We start from the raw sequence: 25,295 nt of genomic DNA, 5'->3' as shown, positions 1-25,295 counted from the left end.
CTTTAAGGAAAGCTCACAGGTGAACACACTCATCTGTGCAGGTACATAACAAATGGTCCCATCACTGCTACTGTCAAAACATGACTTGACTTCTAGCCTTTGATAAAATACTTTAGAATAATATTATGGTTTTTAGTCTGCTATGTTTTTGAGTGTTGCTCTAATGTCTGTTCTTTGATTGGCCTGTTAGAGCTCGCCCGTGGCTCTGAGTAACATTTAACCACCTCGAGGGACAGGGGGGTCGTGAGTCTGTGGCACCTTTATTTTGGGGGTCGCCGACTGAAAGGTTTGATAATCACTGCTGTAAAGAGGAAAAGTGAATCAGGAAAGTTTAAATTCAGGCCAAGACAAATCAAGAAAACTCCAAAGAAATTCAGACTGTTTGGATTTAGACTTTTGACCTTAATGTTGCAGGGACAGGTTTGACAGCGCTACTTGTCGGGGACATGTTTGTTTTTCTTAAAAGGATGTGGTAACAGGCAGCTTCACCTGTGATGTGGGCTAGGAGACATGTGATCCTTTTGGTGTTTTTATATTATGAGAACACTGAAAGCTGGCCTTCTTGTGAAACAGTCCAAAAATAACTTTAGTGTGTGGGCACATACAGAAAAAAGAACCATAATGTCGTCTGATCACCTGTGAGAGGGAATATTTACACCCTGACTTACAGTTCTGTTTCATAACTAATGTACGTCCATAATAACTTACACACATGACTACACATGACTACTACTGCATGTTGAGCTTGAAAAGGCAGGTGTAAACAGAAGAGCATAAAACAGACCAATATACATTCATAAAAAAATATGATGGTCCATGTAGCGCTGATAACACAGTGTTAGCAGTGTTATAAAACCCATAAATCAACCGTTCAACAGCAGCTCACATATACAACCAGACCAGGAGCACCTGTCACCCTTTGTTTAGTTACCTGCTGCTGGTCTAGCATGATGTTTGTGAGCATAACATGGTACAGGTGTGTGTAATCATCAAGCGGCAACCTCTTGTCTCAAAATATGGAGCCAATGAGGAAGTGTTAGAAACTGCAGTTTGTCTGAGGCTGGCTGCAGAAACACTGAAAACCACATACACCTATTCAAAGAAGAAGATCTATACAGCAGAAGTAAACATGTTTACAGCCTGGTTCAAAAAACGGTTTAGGTCTGACGAGCTAATTTCTTAATCGACACGCACTGTACGGAGGGGGGGTGGGGATTATTTTATAACGCGACAGTTCAGATGATATTAAGATTAAGAGTTTTGCCTAAATAAGGACATGACTGACAGGCGGGAACATTGTAGCTGTTGGCTAGAAGGTTCAAAGCCCGCCTCTTTACCTCACACTAACTCGACAGAGGTTAGGTTAAGTTCAACATTTCCAATATGGCTCCCACCCACGGTTGGCCTCAAAACAGCGCTTCAGAAACAGATGGGTGACGTCAGGGATACTACCTCCATATTTTATACAGTCTATGGTTTAATCAGCCAAGCGGCAACCTCCAGTCTCAAAATATGAAGCTCATGCTGAAGTGTTAGAAACTGCAGTTCGTCAAGCGTCCACTAGAGGCTGGCTGCAGAAACACTGGAAACCACATACACACCCATTCAAAGAAGACGATCTACAGCAGAAATAAACATGTTTACAGCCTGGTTCGAGAAGCGGCTTCAGTCTGACGAGCTATTTTCTCTATTGGCACACACTGTACAGACGAACGAGACATTTTTGAAGATATTAAGATTACAAGTTTTGCCCAAATAAGGGCATGGCTGACTTTACTGACAGGCAGGAACCAAGCGGCAACCTCCAGTCTAAAAATATGAGTTCAATGCTGAAGTGCTACCGGAAACCACATACAGAATAAACATGTTTACAGCCTAGTACAAAAGACAAGTGTAGTCTGGATAGCTCATTTCTTGATCAGCACACACTTTACTGGGAGTGAATTTTTTTCTAATGCGGCAATTTCCAAGATATTAAGATAACGAGTCTTCCAATTAGAGGCACAGCTGACTTGATTGACAGGCAGGAACACTGTAGCTGTTGATGAGGCTCAAAGCCCGCCTCTTTACATCACAATCGCTCGACAGCAGCAATATGGCTGCCGCCGTCGATTGGCCTCAAAACAGCGCTTCAGGAACAGAACGGTGACGTCACAGATACTACGTCCATTATTTACACAGTCTATGGTAATCAGGTGTTGTAGCTGATATGACCGAGTCAGCAGGTCTCAGCTCTGCTTGTACAACCTTTAAAGGTGACATATCACCCTTTTTTCATCAATATATATTGGTCTAAGAGGTCCCCAAAACATGTCTTTAAAGTTTAATGAAATCAGATTTTGGCATGCCTGAAAAGCCCTCTTCTTCAGTCCTCCTCAGAACACTCTGTTTTCTCTCTGACCACGCCCCCTCAGGAAGTGGATGTGGCCTCGGCTCTCCAGCACGTTGATCTAATGTTTACATGTTGGCTGAATATACACGGCTGCTGTTACATTAACCTTCTGAATCTGATCCAGAATCTGATCCTGACGGAGAGGCGCCTGCAGCAGGACCTTTCTGAAGGATTGGTCACAGATTTAGTGTTTCTTGTTGTTTTATTTATCAGTATGTAGACGTGTGTCTTGGTACACAGCTACCAACATGTAGCTATGTGGCTATGCTAACTAGCACTACCACTTTTCCATGACAAATAAAAATCATCCACTAGATCTTCAAATCTGCAGACGTAGGGAGTAAAACCGACCTTTGTGTTTATTAAGACAGCCTACAACCTCCTAAGCTCCTTGTTAGCACACATTTGTGCAGGTAATGAAAATCGGAGAAGTTGAGTTGTATTTTATACAGTCTATGTGCTGAACTAGCTCCGAGCTCTGACTGGATATTGTTGTGACGTAACAAAAACACAGAAGTCTGAAACGGCTCGTTTCACACACATTTACAGAAAGGTGGAGAAATCAGAACAGGGGCAGAATGGATTTTTTCCATTCTCGGGGGGTTTGTAGACATGCCAGGGACACATATTTCAGGTAGAGAACCATCAAAAAGTCGATTTTGCATGATATGTCACCTTTAATGCAACCTAATAGTTTTAAACTAACATTAGGTATGCAGCCTTTCTGAAAGAGTCAGTTTTACGGGCTGGAAAATGACGACTTATTGCTTGCGCCAGTCATTTAAAAAAAGGTATGGATGAAGCCAAACTTTGGGCAAGTAAGTAGCAAAGTTAGTAAACATAACCATGTTAAAATGACAGCACTCAAATAAAAGATTCCATTTTAAAATGAAGCCACATAACCTGCTGTGATCTCTCTCTTTAGTTCTGCTATAAAGAGCAGGATTAGACTGTAACCTAGAAATATTCTCATATTGAGATGACTTGTTTATTCATCATGCAGTGATAACTCTGTCCAGTTTTCCAGACAGTAGAGTAACCAATGCTATCAGTGGAAAAAAGGTGGCCAGACCTGGTTGGTTTATCAGGTTGGGCTTTAATTTCACTGACTCAAAAAAGAGGTCTCATGTATTCTCCTTAAACTCCACCAGAGTTTAACAGTTCAGGTGTTACCTTTGTCCAGGTCCCCCAGCATCGTTCCTTCATCCCTCCTGACTCTGTGCTCTGTCCTCTGTCTCTGTCACAGCTAAACCTGGCGGCCGTGTCAGGTGTCAGTACTTTCCCGCAGTGGACAAGGTGCTTTTTGTGGACGACTATGCAGTGGGATGCAGGAAGGACCTGAACGGCATCCTGCTCCTGGACACCGCTCTGCAGCCTCCGGTGGCGAAGCCCGAGGACATGGTTCAGCTGGAGCTGCCGGTCACAGAGGTAAGGCAGGACCGCATGTTTTACTGCTCAGAGACGCACTTCACAGAGATGGTTGGTGTGACCTGATATGTGACATCAGTTGGTGTGTTTGGCCTGTGTAGGTGTGTTTACACTGAGCCCTTTGTTCTGTAGTCAGAGTGTCTGAGTGAATGAATCCTCTTTAAGTCCTCTGACGCAATCATTCAGCAGGTGGAAACCTTAACTGTCAGATTTCTATTAATCACACTTCTTCTTCTTCTTCTTCTTCTTCCTCATACTCATCAACTCTGATCTGATGACTGAAGGTGATACCATAAACAAGGCTGTGTTATTTCAGCGTTAAATGGAAATAACCATTTACAACAATCACATCCTGAAGTCTCAGTTAATCGTGATTAAAAGAAAAACTGTTATTTCAAATAACAGTTCTTTCTCTAGGGACAGGGTACCTTTTTACCTGTTGGATGGATTCCTGGTTTATAAAAGCCAAGCTTTCACACCATTTGATGCAGATAGATGAGGCTTAAGCCAGCCATCAGCCACTTTATGTTCAGTCTCATTTTTATAACTCAGTAAAAACCTGGAACAAACTAGTGCAGCATGATGAGGTAATATCGTGTGATTATAGTGCACGATTTTGCAGTTGAGATATAATACATGATATTATGAGGATAATTGCTTGATTATCAAGTAACATGTAGAGATTATTGATAGTTTGAAGTATGTTTTTCCCAATTTAAAACTTACAAATATTAAGAAATAAAACAGAAATGATGTTCGGGTGATTTTCCGAATTTCAAGCGAGTGCTCTCTGGAGACTCATTGGATATACATGTTAATGAAAAGTGTGAGCACCTTTCCTCTGTGTTGTCTCAGGTCACAGGTGTCGATACACATTAGTCAAGTCACCATGCGACGTAGTGACTTTGTAATGAGCAAGTTTTGCACAGCACTTCTTTCTGCTCTATGTCAACGTAACTGAATCAAAAATACTTCCATATGACAGATGTTGTGCTCTTCTGTGCCAACAGTTCGGCATCGGCTTGCTCGTCATGCTCCTGTCTCTCTGCATCTATGTTGGTCACTCTGCGCTCTGCACGCTAGATAGTCATGTGACCAAACAAACATGCTGCGTGGACACACACACACACACACTCACACTCACACTCTCAAACTGTCAGAGCAGATGATGAGTAGACGCCAAACAATCAGAGGAGAGGATATAACATTTACAGACACGTGCACATTTATTTAAGTTGCAAATTGCCGCCTTTATTCTCACAACTCACATCACGATTGTAATTAGACAACATGACAGATAAGGTGAGTTAAAGCTAGTAGTGCAATTCAGTTTTCTGGGTATTTATCGCACTACATAAAGTTAGCGCAGCATTAAGCAATGTTTTTGCACCTAGCATTATTCTTTAATCAAAGAGGCCAAGTGTGAAATAAAAGCTCAGTTAAACTAACAATGGTTTACAGCCTCCCTCCCCTAGACCTGTGGTCTTAAGAGAATCCCTCCTGTTTTGATTTACTTCTGTGCTTCATTCTAAAGTTAACATCTATTTCTAACTGTACCAACAAGTGAAAATTCATCAGCCTCCATTCTTACTGCTCATTTCTTTTACCTGAGCTGACATGTGACCTGTTCTCACAGTACACCACAACGATCCTTTCTCTTTAACTGTAGCTGCTTCTACTCTCTGCTCCTAAACCTCTGAGACGCTCTCTCTCAGAGTATCGCCACATTTTCCGTCGTCGCCCTTTTGAGCACACAGCAGGAGGTTGTTTTGTCACACATGCTCTCACCCACTGGAAACACCCTGGGAGACATGTCAGAGAGGAGACGGTGCGCTGAGAGTTGCTTCCTGTTTATGTGTCACCTGTGTTTTGTCACTGCCCGGCCCCTGGAGGCTGGAGGCTGGAGGAAGACCTTAAGTCCATTACATCAGATGGGAAAGTGAAAATGAGCGCGGATGATGACTAACTTTAGCCTGAGAGTCACTGCCGCAAGGTTTGGATCCATTTTTTCAAACAGTGTGAAAATCATCCATCATCATCACTTTTTTGGTTGTAGTAGAGACTCGAGAGCAGAGGAGAAGAACGGCCTGATGATGGAAACAATTAGGCTTCTTCACAACATACTGCCGTCATTATGGTACCTGAAAACCTGCCAGATGAGGTGTTACTGTTCAACAGCAGAGAAGGAATATATTGTGAAAGAATACATCTCCTCAAACTGATGAAAGGTAGTACTTACTTCCTATCCCTCAGTGAGAGGCCTCCGTACCTTTATAAACAATCTGTTTAATTCTCAACATGGATCACAGATACCCCTTTTCCACGAGGCAGTTTCAGGGCCGGTTTGGAGCAGGTGCTCAATTGAGAACCATTTTTTGGTGTTTCGACTGCGAGAGAACCAGCTCCTGGCCAGGAAAACAGGTTCCAGAGAAGCACCAACTCTTTGCTGGCCTACAACCACGAACCGCTTACATCAGGGGTGGGTAGAGGGGTGACCAAAAAGACAAACCAAACAGGTTTCCGCCATTTTCCTGCAGCGAAAAAATAACAAAGACTAAGCTAATGGATTCCAGGGCTAAGCAGTGGTCGGTTCATCCCCACCGTTGTTATTGTGAGGGAAAGTTTTGCGCTAGCACTGCTGGGAAAAGCGGCCACGTAGAAGTGACGTCATGACGTGGCTCTTCAACGGGCTTGTGCGGGTTGGAAAAACAAAGTGGTGACGAGTTGGTTAGCAAGTTCAACCAGCTCTGAACCAGTGCGAGCACCAGCCCGGAACTAGAACCAGGTTTGCATTGGTCTAGAGTCTAAAACTGAGCTGCCAACACCTTACTCCCAGAAATATAGTTTCTATTAGAAAAAAGGAGAAGAATCTACCTGAATGTTGCACCCTGGTCTGAGTCTGTAACCTCTCTGCTACGTAAAACAGAGTGCCCTCCAATAAGACCAGGATCAGCCCTGGTTAAGATTTTCAGATCAGCTCTGGACATTTGTACAGACCAGTTATTCTCTCAGATGATTGAAGCAGTGGATGAGGGAACAGATCTTTCAAGAGGGTGAGTTAAAGTATTGTTGTTGTTCAGGATCAGCCTCATTAGTTCATCCTAAAGGTACGTAAGTTGTCTCTGTGAAGAAAGCTGCAGAGTCAGGGTCAGTGGGAGGAGACGTATTAATCATCCTGTCCATGACTCATTACTGGAATCAGGGGCTCTGTTGTTCTTCAGTAACAGTGTGGAGCTGTATGTTTGACCTTGCTGTGTTTAGCACTGTGACCTTTAGCACAGGAGAGAGTCTTCTCAGCCCTTTATCATCAGCTGTCCATGACCCAGCGTCAGTTTCCGTCCTCACGTTGTCAGACTTTCACTTTTGGTTCAGATAAGTTTAATATGGTGATTGTTGACTTCTGATCAATACTCTGTGGACTGTCATTGACACACGTAATGATTTGTGACAAGAAAGCAGCACTCAGTAATGCAGTAATCCATGTACCTTTACATTAATCCATCCCTCGGTCCCCGATAGTCCTCACTCAGATTTTTATCTCTTAATGAATTGTAGAGTTAAAGTTGTTTGATAATGGTGTTGTATGGTTCCCTCAGTTGGTGCATCACTATTAAATACTGTATTTATCCAGGTCTTGTGTTTCAGTAGGCATCTGGCTCTTTTTTAGGTTCAGGGCTTGATAATATATCAAAACGTGTAATGATAATAATAATAATGTATTTGTAATGCACCTTTCAAAACCAGAGTTACAAGGTGCGATACAGACATACACTACCAGTCAAAAGTTTGGACACACCTTCTCATTTAATGGTTTTGTAGATTAATACTGAAGACATCAAAACTATGAAGTAATATGGATTAATTAGAAACTATCCCAGGAGACCACTTCATGAAGCAGTCTGAGAGAATACCAAGAGTGTGTAAACCTGTCATGAAGGAAAAAGGGGGCTACTTTACAGAATCTGAAATATAAAACAGATTCTGCTTTGTTTAACACTTTTTGGTTCATTCAATAATTCCATATATGTTCTTTCATAGTTTTGATGTCTTCAGTATTAATCTACAGTGTTTACAATCATTACAATAAATACAAACCCTTGAATGAGAAGGGGTTTACAAACTTTTGACTGGTAGTGTAGTCAACAATATAATCTGAATCAACCAGTAGGTATTTATCATTGTGATATATTTTTACACTTTGCTGTTGGTCTGAAGAATACCCTGATCATGATGAAGGTTTAAAGATACCACACAGGTCACCAGTTGAAATCTCTTCAGTCTGAAGATTTCTCAGTTTTAAAACCAACTTTTTAAAAATGTTAACCTTTGGTTCATACCAATGTTAGACATTAATGAAAAGCACATCATTAGTTTAATAAACACAAACAAACCTTTGTTTAAAAACAGAAAAGTCAGGTTGCTGGGCGGGGTCGACCTCCTCCAGCGTGATGTTTGCTGGCTTCATTCTGTGGTTACATGATCACATGCAGGAGCATGTGCCAAGTGGCAAATATGTGACATGAACATATGAACTCCAAACAAGTCCAACTGAGGGTTCAACCATTATCTGCTATTATACTTAATAATCTGCCTTAACCCTTAATCATTCCTTTACTAATTGTGTTCTTTGTTTGTGTGTGTGTGAGAGAGAGAGGATTTGTTCTTTTGTTTGTTGTTGTTTTTGTTTTGTCGTATCATAATTATTGCTCATGTTCTGCACCCTAATACTCTGTGAATGAACACAAAGTCCAGACGTTTATTTAATGTGTAGCAGGATGTTTCAGAGGAAGCTGAACTTAAATGATTCTGCATCCATTGACCTCTTTGAGATCAGTTTGTATCAAAGCTGAAGACTCACTCTGTTGTCAACTAAAGCTCTGCTCCATGTTTATATTTGTGTGTGTGATTTCAGGCCCAGCAGATGCTGTCCGCCTGTCAGGAGAAGATCGATGTGTCCAACACAGAGGGCTATGAACTCTTCATCACCCAGCTCAAAGAAGGCCTGAAGAATACCTCACATGAGACGGCGGCCAATCACAAAGTGGCCAAGGTTAGTGTGGCAGCCCCTGATATATGAATGGTGCAGGGTTCCCACGCGTCCTGGAAAACCTGGAAAACAGTTGACCAGTTTTCCAGTACTGGAAAACACCTGGAAAATAGAAGAAAAAGTAAAATGTCCTGGAAAATCACAGATTGTCCTGGAAAATTATTCCAACATGACTGCATGTGACCTGACAAGGTTAAAAAAACACATCATCATTCAACATTTGTGGCCATTTTTGTCATTCAGTTCTATTTAGGTCAATTTATGCACTGATCCTCTGATCATTATTGTAATTTATTTATTTCAGTAAGGAAGATTCCAGAGTCCTTTGCTGGCTCTTTTGTTTTTTTACTTAGCTCATTTAATATTTTTTGAGAGAAGAGAAAGCTGAGATGAGTTGGCCATCATTGTTACTTGGTTGCACTAATAAAGTGCTGTGCATCTTAGGTTGCATTGTTCTATAATTAATTTGCCATGGATAGCCATATCCCATACCATAGACTGCATGTCTTTCAATGTAGACTTCCACTGAGAGGAACATATTAGACTATTTAGGAACTAAATTAGGAACTCAATTTAGACTGTCATACCAGCTTGATCATCACTGAAAATGTCCTGGAAATGTCCTGGGAAATGATCTCTGGAAAAGAGTGGGAACCCTGATGGTGTGACAGTGGCAAAGCAAGTTTTTTTTAATTGGGCAGTCATGACTTCTGTCTCAGCATGTGGGGTGTCATGAGAGGAGATAATGTGAGAGGAGCCAGTCTAGAAAAGTCTGAATGTGTCAGCGCTGCAGGGTCATTCAGAGTACCTTAGAGTCATTCTCAGTAACTACTGTTTCTGCAACTTTTCTCACAGCAGCATAAGAGCAGCATTCATTGTGGGTTAGGGTCTTACACTGGAGAGCCTTCTTAGACCTAAAGCTACTTAGAGGAGCTAATGAGCCAGTCAGATAAACACCTTTACGATCCGCTGCGTTCTAGTGCACTAGTCTCAGAAAAATGTGTTCTGTAAAGTCTGTGTTGACTTATTCTGACACTGAGAGGCTGATTAAAATATTTTAGTATTTTAGATTTGCATTTTTATCAGCCGCAACCAAACGCTCATGAGTCTGATTGAAAAGTGATCAATTAATGTCTGTGGACATTGAAAGCAGCCTCGCAGTGTGGCTGCCATCAAGCAATGTTAGCTCTGTCTGTTTTGCTATTGTTTTTATTTTTTAAATTCTGCGTTCAGATAGATTTTTAATTAATTCATGAAATATATGCATCAAAATAAAACGTATATATTCAACACTAGCCAGCAGCTGTTTAAGATTTGACCTGGTCTTATATTTGAAAGGAGAACTTGTTTTATTTAGAATAGGCAATGATGACAAATGGCTCCTAGCAGGGTGCATGGGACTTTTAGTAATGGCACAGGGCTCAAAACTGAACTTTTTCCCCACCTCCCCAAAACAGATATGACGTTTGCATTAATAGTGTCATATTTTAAATGCTAATTACTTTTTTTATTTATTCTTTTAATGTTCCTAATTTATCCTTTTCACTAATTCTATTTTTCTCAGATGTGATGCCATCCTCTTATTCTGAAAACCTTTTATGCTTCTACTTACTTATCCATTTTTTAAATGTATTTATTTTCTTATCCATATTAATTTATTTGTATTTATTTATCTTTGAAGAACCTCTTAAACAATGATCTATTGGTCTGTTGTCACACCACTTCATTCTGTTTAATTTTCGTGTATTCTTTTTAACCTCTTCGTTGTATTCGGTTTTCTCTGTCTGCTAAAAGGTTTACTTTGTTATTCAAACCATGCTTTATTTGTCAAAGCACTTTATAAACATTTGTTTTTTAAATAAAGTTATTATATTATTATTATTATTATTATTATATGAACTGGTACCAGCTGCAGAAGACAGATGGTTTGATGTGTGTTGCTGTCACTTTCTGATGTACTTTCTCTTCCTCTCTAACACCTTGTACCTCTTCTCTCTTTCAGTGGGCGACGGTGACCTTCCATCTTCCCCACCACGTGCTGAAGCTGGTGGCCAGCGCCATCGTCAACGAGCTGAAGAAGATCAACCAGAACGTAGCTGCCTTGTCTGTGGCCTCATCCATCATGGACAGGCTCTCCTACCTCTTGTCAAGCGCCAGGCCGGAGCTTGGGGTGGGACCTGGTCGCTCTGTAGATAGGTGAGCAAGCGGGGGAACAAATTCTACTGTATCCTACACTGAGAATTTACTGAGGCACGTATCTGTCGGCCATCTTGACCATTTAACGTTGATTAATTCATGCTTTAATGCTTTCCATTCTTATCATTATTGTTCTCCTTTGAGGAAGCCAATATCAAGACTTTGACCTGCTCATTATCATGTTTTGCTCAGGCATGTGGAGGGAGGAGTGAAAGAATCACTGCAGAAGCATTTGAATGACGTGTTTTGGAGGGCTTTTTAAATGTGTGATATGTGACAAAGATTTCACATGTTGTCCACTGTTTGTGAGGTTTGACAGATTGCACCTTTAGCCCAGAGTATACTGTGCATGTTTCTAAATGTGTTGCTCTCTGCAGGTCTTTGATGTACAGTGAGGCCAACAGGAGGGAGACTTTCACATCGTGGCCACATGCTGGGTACAGATGGGCTCAGCCTGATCCAATGGCTCAAGCAGGGTTTTACCATCAGGTAGGTTCTCAGGTGTATATAGTTTACAGATGTTAACCAATTCAGTGTTTGCATGCAGTCAAAGTGTCTTTATAATAGAGCATGCTGATGTTTTAGATCTGTGACATATTTAATTAGATAACAATCCTAATGTTAGCGTGGATTTAGTATCTATGCCAAAGGTGTTTGTGGTGTTTATGCCTCTACTCTAGAAGCTCCAGGATTCTCCAGTTTAAAGCTGGACTATGGGAGTCTTGGCTGTGGAAGTGTCACCTTTATTGACTTCTGTCTTTTCACAGCCTGCATCAACAGGGGACGACAGAGCTATGTGTTTCACCTGCAGCGTGTGCCTGGTCTGTTGGGAACCCACAGACGAGCCATGGTCAGTTCAGATCATCAACTGTTTAAAAGTTAAAGTAGTGTGTCATATCGCTGATACCTGATCTTTCTTCCCTGCACCCCTCCAGGTCTGAACACGAGCGACATTCTCCCAATTGTCCGTTTGTAAAAGGGGAGCACACCCAAAATGTGCCACTGTCAGTGACACTGGCGACCAGTCCCGCCCAGTTCCCCAACAGCCCCGACAGTTCAGACAAGATCGCCTGCTATGGTTTTGGCAGCTGCCCGCAGTTCCTGGCTGCTGCCACAAGGAGGGGCAAGATCTGCATCTGGGATGTTTCCAAAATGATGAAGGTCAAAGATTCAACCTTTGAGTGCATGACAAAGTATCATGTTTTATGTTTCCCTTTCAAACATGCTGCAGATGTTGACTGTGTGTTTGTGATTGTGTGTCGTACAGGTGCACCTTAAGTTTGACATCAATCCGTATGACCCGGCCATCCTGAGGCAGCTGATCCTGTGTGGGGGTGTGCAGAGCCAGCAGACGCTGACAGAGTCTCGGAGACCAACTCTAGCTTGGCTTGAGGAGTCATCCTCCTGCTCAGACCTGCCCAAGCTAGAGGGAGACAGGTAAAAACAAACAAAGATGCATAGATATATATATATATATATCAAATGATTAATGCACTGTGAATGAGTCATGGGTCAGACAGGGTGGAGCAAGGGTGGAGGAGACTGAATGTTCTGAAGCGAAATATTTCCTAGCCGTCGAGTCTAAAGATGAGAATACACCCAGAACAGAAACGGGTCTAAACACAGGATCACAGAGTCTGCAGAGTTAAACTAGCACTGGTAGAGCTGGCACCACTAACCTTTGGTCCTCCTTGCAGATTAACGTCCACATGCCTGTGCTGGTTACACATTAGTCCAGTTTGAGAGATCACATATGACTGGTATTTCTGGCCAATAAAACTATAAATAATTAGCTTAATGGACTTATAATTCTGGTGCTGACTAGCAGTGATGACATTAAACTGATGAAACGCACATCTCCGGTCTAAAGAGGTTTAATTTCTGCTATAATGACCTCGCCCTTAGACACAGGAAGAAGACTTCACATCATTAATTCATTTGAATATGTTCGTCCTTTATTCACAACAATCGGTCCATTCATTGGACCATTCTGTGGTTGGAACTTCACGCTAACAACATCCTAATAGTGGCCCGCTCACGTCTCATGATTAGCAGCAGCTGTTAGCTTTGCACACATAACAGACCCTTTGCTTTAATTGGCCAATCAGAATTGAGTATTTAGGGGACGACGTAACAACCAGATCAGACCTGTGGCTGTGAACTGTTGTGTGTTCAGCGTGGAGGACGACAAGTGCACACTCGAGGGCATGAATTATAAAGTGTGAGCCACATGAGCTGAACCTGGAGTTAGAGCACAGCTCAGCAGTTATAAAAACAAAGTTTGTGGTGCATCCTGATGAAGTGATGAGAAATGAGACCTTTAAGAGGAGTTTATCTTTCCCACTGTAGTGCTTTATAAATGTATAAACTTTGGTATTTGTATATTGTGTCTCCAGCATATGGAAGGCAATGTGAAGCTCTTACTTCAACACAAACGACTAAATTAAAAGACTAATTGAAACCAGTAACATTTTGCTTCCATCTCTGGTCAAAGTTTGAGGCCTTTTCCCACCAGTCTTGGGTGGAGTCAGAGGTGCTCATTTATAGTGATGACATAAGGTCTTAATGGGTACTTGTAAATCACTGCAACACTTGTATGTCTCACAAAAAAGGTGAGAGCTCAAGCTTATTTATTTAAATAGCACTTTTCATACAAATCAAATGCAATTCAAAGTGCTTCACAGCGACTGAAAACAAGAAAGAAGCAGAAATAAAATAATGGCGAGACTTATTTAAGAACAAAAATTGATTTTAAGATAGAGACTTCCAGTACACCAGCAACAATAACATATGTGTGATTAAAACAAGTTGAAGCGTCAAGTTAATATTAAGAATATAAATAGTTCAAATAAGGGTAAGGATTAAAGTTGAAAATAAAATGAAGGCTGAAAATATCAATAAAACTGAGTACATAATTTAAAAATAAATAAAAATTAAATAAACAGTTAAAATTAATGAAATAATAAAACAACATTAAAATCTATATTATAGTAAAAGTAAGTAATAACATTGTTAAAGCCTACATAAAAGACAGACTGACTAAGTAGGTTTTTAGTTTGTGTTTAAAAAAGATGACATGTTTCCTGCATAAATATAAATTTCAGGTGGGCTCCAGGTCAGACGTTTATTCTCCATTCTTCTTTCTAAGCACGTCAATAGTTATGTCCAGGGGCAGTTTCTGAATGGAGTTTAAAATGAGGCAAACATATTTATACTTTGACTTCATCCTGAGCTGAAGGGAGACACTCCATCCTTTCACATCAATGATTCCTCCATAAAGACCAAAGAAGGCCTGCCAGAGTGAAATGTAATATGATGTAATTCAAGTAAAACAAGCGAGGGTGCAGCTTTGTTTCATGAGTACAAATCATCTCATGCATTCAATCTTTGGACAACTTTACACAACTGATAAAACCTCAGCAACACCAAAAACTCTGTGATTAGATGTCAGTCCTTGTCTTTGCTTTACTTTGGTTTGTTTTGGTCTCATTGTTATATTGCCTGTTTATTGCTTTTATATTGAATTGTTTTATTCCTGTGTCTGTCAAAAAGGACTATATATATGTAAAGCTTTACTTACACCTCTGCACCACCCTGCTGGGAGCTGGCTGTTTGTTTAATGCAGCAAAAGCTTGAGTTGTAAGCTGCATTAAAGCTGCTGAGTTTCTGAATCAGTTAATTACTCGTACAGCATTATCATGCCACCGAATGACAACAAAACAATCACAACAACAAAACAATCACAACAACAAAACAATCACAACAACAGCAAATCCCCTCAAAGTTTCAGATGATTGGAAAGAGTTGTCACATGTTCTGACACAGCCACTCTGTCCTCTGCAGGACTGTAGTGTGTGTGTGTGTGTGTGTCCCAGCTCTCTGTCTGTGTTTATGTTTGTCACGTTTTTTAAACACCTCTTTGTTTTCAGTGACGACCAGTTGGAGGATTCCGACAGTGATGAGCATTCACGATCAGAGTCAGTAACAGGTATGAGCCCTTAAAGCAGCTTCATCATGTCTCTCCTCGTTAAGCTCTCAGGCTCACTAAGAAGCCTTCTTCATCATCAGACAGAAAAACCTCAGACCCTCTTCTTCTGTTTCTGTTCCAGGCCAGCAGTCCCAGTGGGAGAGCATGGATGTGAACCTCGGGGTGACTGCGCTGAGTGTTCTCCAGCAGCCAGAGAAGCTCCAGTGGGAGGTGGTGGCCAGTGTGCTGGAGGACACGGTGAAAGACCTGGAGGAGCTGGGGGCAAACCCCCCACTGAACCAAGCTAAGGCTCACAGTCAGGCAAAAGCAAAGGACAAAGTCCCTGACCACCACAACATTCCCTTCCCCTGCCTTCTGGCCGGAGGCCTGCTCAGCTACCGCTCACCATCCAGCACCCCCATGGCTGGACCCCCACCCACAGCCCCAGCTACAGCACGCAGGACCACAGATGGTCCCCTTAGAACTCATGGCCCCGAGCCCTTCCACCCTGGCCCTCTACAGGACCAGGGTCCCATGGAGATAGAGACCTGCAACCCCCAGACTGCAGCCCAGGAGCAGGGTTTCTCTAACCTCACAGGGTCCCACCCTCCAAGCCCCTCCACTCTGCCAGCTGTGCGAAGGACTATACCCGTGCTCCTGCTGTACAGCATCAGAGAGGTGGACGACAAGTCCTCAGGGCAGGTGTTTGCTCAAATGAACAACCTCATGAGTAAGGGGCTCCATGAGGAGGGCTTCACTGTGCCGCAGATCATTGAGATGGAGTTTGACACACATGAGCAGCTTCTTCTTCAGGATCCTCCAATCACTTACATTCAGCAGTTTGCTGATGCTACCACTAACCTATCAGGGTTAGATGGTCACGTGGACAAATGGAGCACACTCTCTGCCCCGCCTCGCCCTGGAGCGCTGGTGCAGTGTTTGAGGCTGCCCAAACAGCTTGAAGAGGAGAACCTCTATGTGGACTCCATTACGCCATGCTGGGATGGTGTGCACCTCCTGGTCGGCCTGCAACCTTGCGGCTCTGAATCCCTCAGCGCTACAAACCAAGTGGAAGCGCTCAACAATCTGAACCGCCTGCACTCCGCCCTGTGCAGCCAGAGAAAAGGAGACTCCCTGCATCCAGTGGCCAACGGAGTGGAAGGACACCACCCAGGGGGGTCACCACCTCAGACACCTCTCATCCTGCCCCCAGGAGACCAGCAGCAGAGGCCCCCCAGTGGGGGGAGTGGAGGCTATCTTGCACTCTACAAGCTCAACTACTCCACTCGCATAGTCACCTTGGACGAGGAACCAATCAAGGTGCAGCAGATCTGGGACCCTTCTGATGCAATCACCTCTCTGATTCTGCTTCCTCCTGATGTTCTGGACAACAGGGAGGATGACGGAGAGGAGACCTCTGAGGAGACTCACCCCTCTGTGTCAAAAAATTGCTCATCTGGGTTTGGACTGGGCCCCACAAACTCTGCTGTTTCTGGACCTGGGACTGCATGTGGAGCAGCCACAACCAGCAGCAGTGCTACGGGAACCATTCCCTCCACTTCTGCGTTGGGCCACAAAGAGGGCAAACGGTTAGAGGTGACAGGTTTGGGACATCTGGTGGTCACCACGAGGGCCGGGTACATTATGATACTGGACCTGTCCACGTTGGAGGTCCTGGCTAAGGTGGAGCCACCGAAAAAGGAGGGATCTGCAGATGAGACGGACCCCTTTGTCTCAGTAACTTATTGCTCTGGGACTGACCGCCTTTGTGCCTGCACCAAAGGTGAGTTATTCTCTGAAGGCAGCAGAGCTGCAGGCTTTAACTGTAACAAAGGGCTTCAGTATCAGTTGTGCTTCAGCACAGTTCAGCTCTCCACTCAGAACATGCATCAAGTCCGTTTAGTGATGAAGTGACTGAAAAGCTTTGTCAGGCTCCCAGAGTAGATTAGCCGTGTAGACAGCCAGGCTTTATTACACACCTAAAATGATTTAAAGAAGAAACAACTCTTTAAAATGTAGTCGACATGAAGACACATCACCAGTGTTTGTCTTTAAAAGTCGGAAGGAAACTGAGACTTTTGCTTGTTCAGTAACTGTAGTTCTGTATGGTTCGTCAACCGGTGGAGACTGTTTGTTAGTTTAAACAATGGGGCTGTATGAGTGTAACATCCTGTATGTCAGCACTGGATCTTTTCAGCTCTGACACATCAACATAGATCATCCAGGGCTTTAATCAGGACGTTTTAACGTTGAGCTCTGCTTTGAAATCCATGTTTTCTTCATGTAGAATATTCTGTTTACATTTTCCACTGACTCCGCTCTGAGCTGTGGCTGTGTGCCGGTCTAGTCTTCATATAAAATTCAGAGGTAAGTATTGAAGTCAAAGTGTGTGACATTGTTTGTGTTGATTCTGTTTCTGCTCTCCTCAAAAGGTGGAGAACTTCATTTCCTTCAAATTGGAGGTGTGTGCGACGACATAGATGACGGAGATATGTTTATTGATGGCCCCCTTTGTAAAGGGGCTGAACTGCTGCTTGAGGGGGCCAAGCCCTGCTCTAACCCCTCTAGTCCTGGGATCACAGGTAAAGCTGATCACATGGCACACCCTCTGCCCTTCATTTTCAATGTTCAGGGTATTGACCTCTCTGCTCTCCTGACATCCTCCACATCATCTCGCCTTGTTTAGGAGTGGACCTCCTGGTGGATCAGCCGCTGACCATAGAGAGCCTGATGTCTCTGGTGGAGCTGACGCGTTTCGAGACACTGACCCCCCGCTTCTCGGCCACAGTGCCACCGTGCTGGGTGGAGGTGCAGCAAGAGCAGCAGCAGCGACGGCACCCACAACACCTTCACCAACAGCACCACGGAGATGCAGCCCAACACACACGCACCTGGAAGCTTCAGAGTGACAGGTAGCTTTAGTCCTCTGATAAGCAGCTGTATTCACTCACAGTAGTGATATTCTCAGGCAGAACTTTCACAGTGACAGAGTTACTTGGAAGAACATCTTGACTCACAAATGTTTTCCAGTCTTCAAAATGTTTATTTTATTGTGGAAAGTTCTCCGTACTGTGTTGAGTCAGTGACTCAGTAATAGGACCAAAGTCGAGTCATGGAAACAATTCTTTGCAGTTCAAACTTCCAGAAATTCACAAGAGAAGAAGTTCCCTGTTCAGTAAACCCCCTTTGGATGGGTATCTAAGAGTGGATGTCTGACGAGTGATGAAGGGCTCACTCTGTAATGACTCATGTACACTGCTGTAGTTGAGTGTCTAAACAGTTTGTGACCTGTGATCCATCTGCAGCTCCAGCTGGGACGAGCACGTGTTTGAGCTGGTGTTACCCAAGGCCTGCATGGTGGGCCACGTGGACTTCAAGTTTGTCCTGAACGCCAACATCGTCAACATTCCTCAGATCCAGGTCACCCTACTGAAGAACAAAGCACCCGGGCTGGGCAAAGTCAGCGGTGAGGACTCTTCTCTGTTATAGAGATGCATGATGTGGGGGTTTTGAGCCGATGCAATAACAGATAAATTACCTGCTATGAAGGCTGACACTGAAAACATTACATTTCAGTTTATTGAAGAATAATTCATTTCAAGTCAAATCAGACATGTGAACAAATCAAAAACAGGTGGTTTTAGTTTTAAAAATGTACAGTGCAACCTTCAACACAAAATGAAAGTCATGTTAGAGTCTTAGCTGCTACTCAGGACATTACATCTAGGTTCCAATCACACCATTAGCTGGAAAACTCCTTAGTTTTCCTCCTTGGACAAAGTAGATCATCTTGTTCCATAAGGTGTGATTATGTCATATATTACTTTAGCTTTGAGTTGTCTCTGGTGAGCTATCTTCAGATCTTAAACCCTTGTTTAACAGCACTTCGGCACTTTAGCCACAGTTACTGCTGTTCTGTGTTTTTGTGTTTAATTGTTAGTTATTTGTATCAGTATCATCAGATTGATAAGCACTAGCTGATAATGTATTGGATGGAGATATATCTTGCATCCCCACTCTGTTATTTTATATCAGAGAATACTACATTTCATTTTGCCCCTCAAATATTACCATAAAGGATTTTGGACTTTGTAAACACAGAGCCTTTATCTCTGCTGGAGTGATTGATTGTCATGTCTTGAACAGAGATCGCAGTGGACAGACAGATTTCATTCCCCCTCTCCAACGTCCTTCATGCCAATGGGGAGAGGAATGGCCAGCCTCTTCTGCACGACTTCTCAGAGGACATCCAGTTCATGGACATAGAGGACACATCAGGTACAGAGGATTCTCAGTTTGAGACTCATGAACTCCAAATGTTCCTTGTGTTTCATTTGTCTTCCAAACAGCTGTTGTTTAAAAGTGAAGATATTTCTTAGTGTCCCATAGCCATGAGAAACAAAAACAACACGTCTCTTGGAAACTTGCCTAAAATAGTTTGTGTGAACTCTGTTTCTGAATAAATATTCAGTGTGATAGTTTCACTTTGTGGATGAAACTTGCTTAATTTTAGTTCATGCTGACAATCAGTCACAATCAGGAAGTACTTATTTTTGGTTAGCTGCTGCAGAATTGAAACTAAAGTAAATAGCGCTTCTTATTTGCTGAGACGACTTGTCTGATTGAATCATCCCTTTGATGTTTTTAGTGTCTAAAGTTTGTCATCTGTTTAAAATGTATGGACTTCCAGCTTACATTGAAACAGCTTTATCAATTAGAAATTATGTTTAAGTTCTTACCTCCTTCAACTGTGTGTCTGTTTTCCACTTTGACTAAAATATGGGCTCCTGTGTTTGCTGCAGGCTCCATGCTGTGTCCGTTCTTAGAGGACCACAAGGAAGACATCCTGTGTGGCCCGGTGTGGCTGGCCAGTGGGCTGGATCTCTCTGGTCATGCAGGCATGCTCAGCCTCACCAGCCCCAAGCTGGTCAAAGGTAACTGACTAATCCTCCATGTTTGTTTGTTTACTCACTGATCCCTCACAGTGAGGCAGGTTTAAAGTTGTTAGTGTGTTTCTCACTTGTCCCTGTTCCTCCCTCTGCTGCAGGCATGGCAGGAGGGAAGTACCGCTCCTTCCTGGTTCACATCAAAGCGGTGAGTGACAGGAGCATGGAGGAGAGCCCTCGGCCTGTGTTGAGAATGCCCAGTGCCAAGCCCCAGGGCACCAAAGCCCACTCACTGTCCACACTGCTGCAGCGGGCCCAGGCCTCCAAGGTACCAAATCCTCCTGTAACCTCTCTACTCTTCATTCTGGCCTTTAAAGGAGTCCCCCAGTTATACTTACAATCCTCTGCAATATCTCCCTCTCACCAGTCAGTAGGTTATTGCTGCTGTACAGTGAAGCATCACCAAAACAAAACAGAGTAACTATGGAGGGCGCTGTGTTCGCTCTCTGTGTTAGGATACTTAATTTGACAAACATAGACTGATACAGTCTTGTGTTTAAATAAATGTGAAGCCATCTGTGTCCTCAACACATACCATCGCTCTTGACTTTAAGTAGAGGAACTTCTTTTCTTGTAATCATGCACCAATAACAGACAGTTGTGCACATCTATGTTGTGTTTTAATCTCTGTGTTTTGATTTGTGTGTTTGTGTAGGAGAAGGTCTCTGCAGTGAAATCGGAGAGCCCGGCGCCCTCAAAGAAAGTAGAAAACATGCGAGGATGCGACCTGCTGCAGGAAGTCTCAGTCACAATCAGAAGGTTTAAGAAGACATCGATTCCCAAAGAAAGGTCAGAGCTCTGATTCTTTCTAAACCTGGTCAAAAGTGTGATGGTTCAGTTTTTTAAAGTGTGATACATTCAGTCAGATGGCGATTTCTCCTTGACTGGTTTTTGTCTCTGTGTTTGGATTACCTCAGTTAACGTTTTATTCTCTACATTGTTTTCTACTTCTCAGGGTCCAACGCTGTGCCATGCTGCAGTTCCTGGACTTCCACGAGAAGCTGCTGGACGCGCTGTGTCGGAGGACTGAGGGCAGCGCAGCCACTGAACACGCCCAGAGCCTCATCCTAGACATCCTGTGCTGGCTGGCTGGAGTGTTCTCAAACGGACCTTGCAGGTAGGACTAAAATGAATAAGGCATCATCACGGCAGCTCTGTACGCCCTTTTTGACCCTTTAAAGACACCTGGAATATTGTGTTGCTTTTCTTTTTAGTTTGAGAGAAGGGAAGGAGGGCCTGCTGGTGAAAACCCGAACCAGGCTAACGGATATTGTGCGGATGTGTTTCTTCGAGGCTGGCCGAAGCATAGCTCACAAGTGTGCCCGCTTTCTTGCACTTTGTATCAGGTAAGAACCAACCATGGTGCTTCCTTTTAAAGTGAACATGAAGGATCTATGTTTAGCTTTGTTTTACTCCCCAGAACAATTTGGATATATAATAAGTGGAAAAGGGAACATGAGAACATAAAGACTGTGACAAATCTTTATGTTCAAATCTTAATCTTTTTTGACTTTGTGTTTATTTGGAGCTGATTATAAATGTTCTCTTCTTTTTGTAGCAACGGTAAAGGGGACCCAAGTCAACAGGGTTTTGGTATGAGTCTGTTGAAGGCTCTGCTGGATAATATGCCTTACTTGCCTGCAGCAGCAACAGGTGGTAAGTGACTGAAATGAAACACACTTCACCTTCTTTCTGTTTGTTCTCCATCACCTGTCAGTGCTTCTTTTGTTTCACACCCCTCTTTTCTCCTCCAGGCTCAGTGTTCTGGTACTTCGTGTTGCTGAACTATGTGAAGGAAGAGGACCTGGCAGGCTGCAGCACCGCCTGCGCCTCCCTGCTTACTGCCATCTCTCGGCAGCTGCAGGACCGCCTCACCCCTCTGGAGGCACTTCTGCAGACCAGGTAAGTCCAAGAATAGCACACAAGTATTTTGTCATTGCAGTAGTGACAGAATTGTTCCTCTGTACAACAGGGCATTGTCTCGCCTCCTCAATGCTTCTCCTCTCTTCTCCCCTCACTGCAGGTACGGCCTGTACAGCTCTCCGTTTGACCCTGTGCTCTTTGACCTTGAGGTCAGTGGTTCCTCCTGTAAGAATGCCTTCAACAGCAGCATCGGAGTCCAGTCAGATGAGATCGACCTCTCTGACATCCTCTCAGGTATGAGCTGTGCACTGAAGTCACACCTAAGATTTAGATTTAAGTTGCATGAAATATGATCAATGAGTGTTTCAGCATTGAATTTAAGTAAAATATCTCTATATATTTAGTGGCTGAAGTTTTTTTTTTTTCCAACACTGTTTTTGTGTGTCCTGCAGGGAATGGGAAAGTGAGCAGCTGTGCAGCAGCAGAGGGCAGCTTTACAGCTTTAACAGGACTCCTGGAGGTGGAGCCTTTGCACTTTACTTGTATCTCCACCAGCGATGGCACACGGGTGGAGCGAGACGACGCCAGCATGTTCACTGGTAAACATTGCATTGTTTTTTTGATCGTCTTTGACTCTTCGTGTGAACCTCTCCTAAACCTCTCCTCTTCATCCTCAGTGAGTACATTCGGCGTGACGCCCACAGTGGGTGGCCTGTCCACAGGGACTGTGGGCGAGGCTTCCACAGCTCTCAGCTCTGCAGCTCAGGTGGCGCTCCAGTCACTGTCTCATGCCATGGTGTCTGCAGAGCAGCAGCTGCAGGTCCTGCAGGAGAAACAACAGCAGCTACTGAAGCTCCAGCAGCAGGTCAACGTCAAAGTCACACACACAAATCCATTGTCACATCAGATTTACAAAAATAGAGAGTAGCAGAGGATTTCTATTCTAAGATGCAGAGGCAGAAGGAAGAATGAACAGAAACAAGTTCTCACAAGCTTGCAGATATGAAGACACAACAGCTCATGCAGGGAGATAAGAAAAAATGCAAGACAAGAAGTTCCCTATTCAGCACAAGTCAAAGAGAAATAAACAGCCAATAAATGTGCATGTGATGTGGTTCTGAAGCTCCTGCTGACACACATCCAAAGGGTCCCTGTTTGTTAAGTTAGACCTTATAGGGACATTAAGTTTAGGAAGTAAGTTTTTACTTGGATTTAGTTTTCAACAACCATAAACCCTGCTGTCTATAGAAAGGATTTCTGATTCAGCGGTGGTGTCCAGATGCATCAGTCTGGATCTCCGTTGTTCTGTTGTTCTCTCTGTTTACCATATTTTTAACAGCAGGAGACAAACAGTGTGTTAGCTGTCTTGATATTATGGTAGAGTTTCTGTGTCATCTTGATTAAACCTCTTTTCCGACCTGTGCACAGAAGGCCAAGCTTGAAGCCAAACTGCATCAGACCACCTCTGCCGCCGCCGCTGCCTCAGGTGTGGGGCCCATCCACAACTCTGTGCCTTCCAACCCTTCCTCTGCTCCCGGCTTCTTCATTCACCCCTCTGACGTCATCCCTCCGACACCGAAGACCACGCCCCTCTTCATGACCCCTCCTCTCACGCCGCCCAACGAGGCGGTGTCAGCGGCCTTCAGCGCCGAGCTGGCTCACCTGTTTCCCGGCTCCATGATGGACCCCGGGCCTGTCAACCTGGCCGCACACAAGAACACACAGAAAGCTAAGCCGGTGAGTTTCACACAGTCTGATGGTTTATCACTTAATGACAGCTCACTCTAAACTTACACCGAGCTCTGAGACATCTGTGACTTTTTAGTAGGCTGACATAGGATTTATTTATAATCTTCTACAGTCTCAGAACTCAAGACTACTTCAAGGTTTCAGTGTTTTAGTTGGTTCAATATGTTTAAAACATTTAAAAAATAATGATGTGGTTTTCATTAGGGATGTAAATTTGAAGTATTTTCCTTGATCGATTAATTGTTTACATCCCTAGTTTTCATAATAAAGTTAAACACCTTCGACACTTGAAGTTCCTCTATAAAACTATTAGAAACAAAACCATGTATAGTTATGATTCCTCTGTTGATGGGGCAGCAACAGCCATCACACAACAGAGAAAGAGCTGTGTCACATGAATCAAAGTATACAGCCAGGTGTCTTAACAGTTACAGTGGTATTGATTGAGTTAGCTTAACACACTACAGTTACCTTTAGCATAGCTTCTACTAATAATCAACATAAGATCTAACATTTTGAACAAAATCCAGCCTACCAAACTTGAAAGATATACATTATAGTAAGTTCTTCAGACTGTAGAAGTTTTATTTAAAAGTTTTCTGAGTGTGAAATCACCTTGGTTTGTTTCCTCTGCAGAGCCCCATGGGCAGCGGTCTGGCTTTGGCTATTTCCCAGGCATCTCACTTCCTGCAGCCTCCTCCACACCAATCCATCATCATAGAGAGGATGCACTCTGGTACGTCATTTATGCCTTTAATGTTTTTTTCAACTCTTGAAAACTTTATGGCTATAGATAGATAGGAACTATGGGGCAAAGAGAGCGGGGTAGACATGTATGAGAGGATTGTGGCAGGGAATCTTACTTGCATGTTACTGATGTGTCGAGGACGGTAGCCTCTGTATGAAGGGTGCCTTGTTTACAGGCTGCGCTTGAACGGCATCCCAAAACACTCAAATGTAATATAAATGTTTAAAACAGGTGAAAGAGTTTAAAAAATGTACTTTTCTTAACTTTACAAAGTTATTTGTGAACAAAGCTCCCACTATATAATAATCGGTTTCCTTCTTCCCTTTCCTCTAAGGAGCTCGACGATTTGTCACTCTGGACTTCGGACGCCCCGTGCTGCTAACTGACGCTCTCATTCCAACCTGTGGCGACCTGGCCTCTCTGTCCATCGACATCTGGACTCTGGGGGAGGAGGTGGATGGCCGTAGGCTGGTGGTCGCAACTGACATCAGCACCCACTCCCTCATCCTGCATGACCTGCTGCCTCCACCCGTCTGCAGGTTCATGAAGGTCAGTGCTTTGTCTTTGATAGATACATGCAGGATAGTCTTATGTGTTTTTAGAGTGTTGTGTCTGCTGTGATAATTTATAGCAACCTTCTTCCTTTTCTTTCAGATCACTGTGATTGGGCGCTACGGCAGCACCAACGCTCGGGCAAAGATCCCGCTGGGCTTCTACTACGGCCATACTTACATCCTTCCATGGGAGAGTGAGCTGAAGTTGATGCATGATCCTCTTAGGGGAGAGAGTGATGCAGCCAGTCAGCCTGATGTGGATCAGCACCTGACCATGATGGTGGCACTGCAGGAGGACATCCAGTGCAGGTAAGGCTTGAAATAGATGAGCTGGTACAGCCTCAGTCTTTTGAATTTTGTTTTCACAGTGTATTAACTCATGTGTGATATCATGCAGGATGAGTA

General features: G+C 43.4%; 1 protein-coding gene across 9 annotated transcripts in view; it reads left to right on the top strand.

The window, feature by feature from the left end:
* Positions 1-25,295, top strand: part of birc6 (baculoviral IAP repeat containing 6) — a 137,812-nt gene that overhangs the window by 8,456 nt on the left and 104,061 nt on the right. For 7 of the 9 annotated variants that reach the window (XM_034682613.1, XM_034682621.1, XM_034682619.1 and 4 more), the window contains exons 2-28: positions 3,639-3,820; positions 8,733-8,870; positions 10,870-11,063; positions 11,441-11,552; positions 11,831-11,913; positions 11,999-12,224; positions 12,331-12,500; positions 14,993-15,051; positions 15,173-16,813; positions 17,463-17,612; positions 17,717-17,942; positions 18,336-18,496; positions 19,177-19,308; positions 19,833-19,964; positions 20,078-20,244; positions 20,632-20,765; positions 20,932-21,093; positions 21,191-21,322; positions 21,535-21,632; positions 21,731-21,878; positions 22,000-22,133; positions 22,292-22,438; positions 22,517-22,704; positions 23,268-23,576; positions 24,225-24,324; positions 24,671-24,885; positions 24,991-25,199. In XM_034682613.1, coding sequence (XP_034538504.1) covers positions 3,639-3,820; positions 8,733-8,870; positions 10,870-11,063; positions 11,441-11,552; positions 11,831-11,913; positions 11,999-12,224; positions 12,331-12,500; positions 14,993-15,051; positions 15,173-16,813; positions 17,463-17,612; positions 17,717-17,942; positions 18,336-18,496; positions 19,177-19,308; positions 19,833-19,964; positions 20,078-20,244; positions 20,632-20,765; positions 20,932-21,093; positions 21,191-21,322; positions 21,535-21,632; positions 21,731-21,878; positions 22,000-22,133; positions 22,292-22,438; positions 22,517-22,704; positions 23,268-23,576; positions 24,225-24,324; positions 24,671-24,885; positions 24,991-25,199 — 5,749 coding nt within the window. The remainder of the gene's footprint in view (positions 1-3,638; positions 3,821-8,732; positions 8,871-10,869; positions 11,064-11,440; positions 11,553-11,830; positions 11,914-11,998; positions 12,225-12,330; positions 12,501-14,992; positions 15,052-15,172; positions 16,814-17,462; positions 17,613-17,716; positions 17,943-18,335; positions 18,497-19,176; positions 19,309-19,832; positions 19,965-20,077; positions 20,245-20,631; positions 20,766-20,931; positions 21,094-21,190; positions 21,323-21,534; positions 21,633-21,730; positions 21,879-21,999; positions 22,134-22,291; positions 22,439-22,516; positions 22,705-23,267; positions 23,577-24,224; positions 24,325-24,670; positions 24,886-24,990; positions 25,200-25,295) is intronic. The other 2 variants (XM_034682615.1, XM_034682616.1) reach the window with 2 other exon arrangements.

Source organism: Notolabrus celidotus, chromosome 4 (genome assembly GCF_009762535.1).
Source record: "Notolabrus celidotus isolate fNotCel1 chromosome 4, fNotCel1.pri, whole genome shotgun sequence".
Lineage (NCBI taxonomy): Eukaryota > Metazoa > Chordata > Actinopteri > Labriformes > Labridae > Notolabrus > Notolabrus celidotus.
The sequence above is the reverse complement of the archived record's forward strand: the minus strand, read 5'-3'. Positions and strand labels throughout refer to the sequence as shown.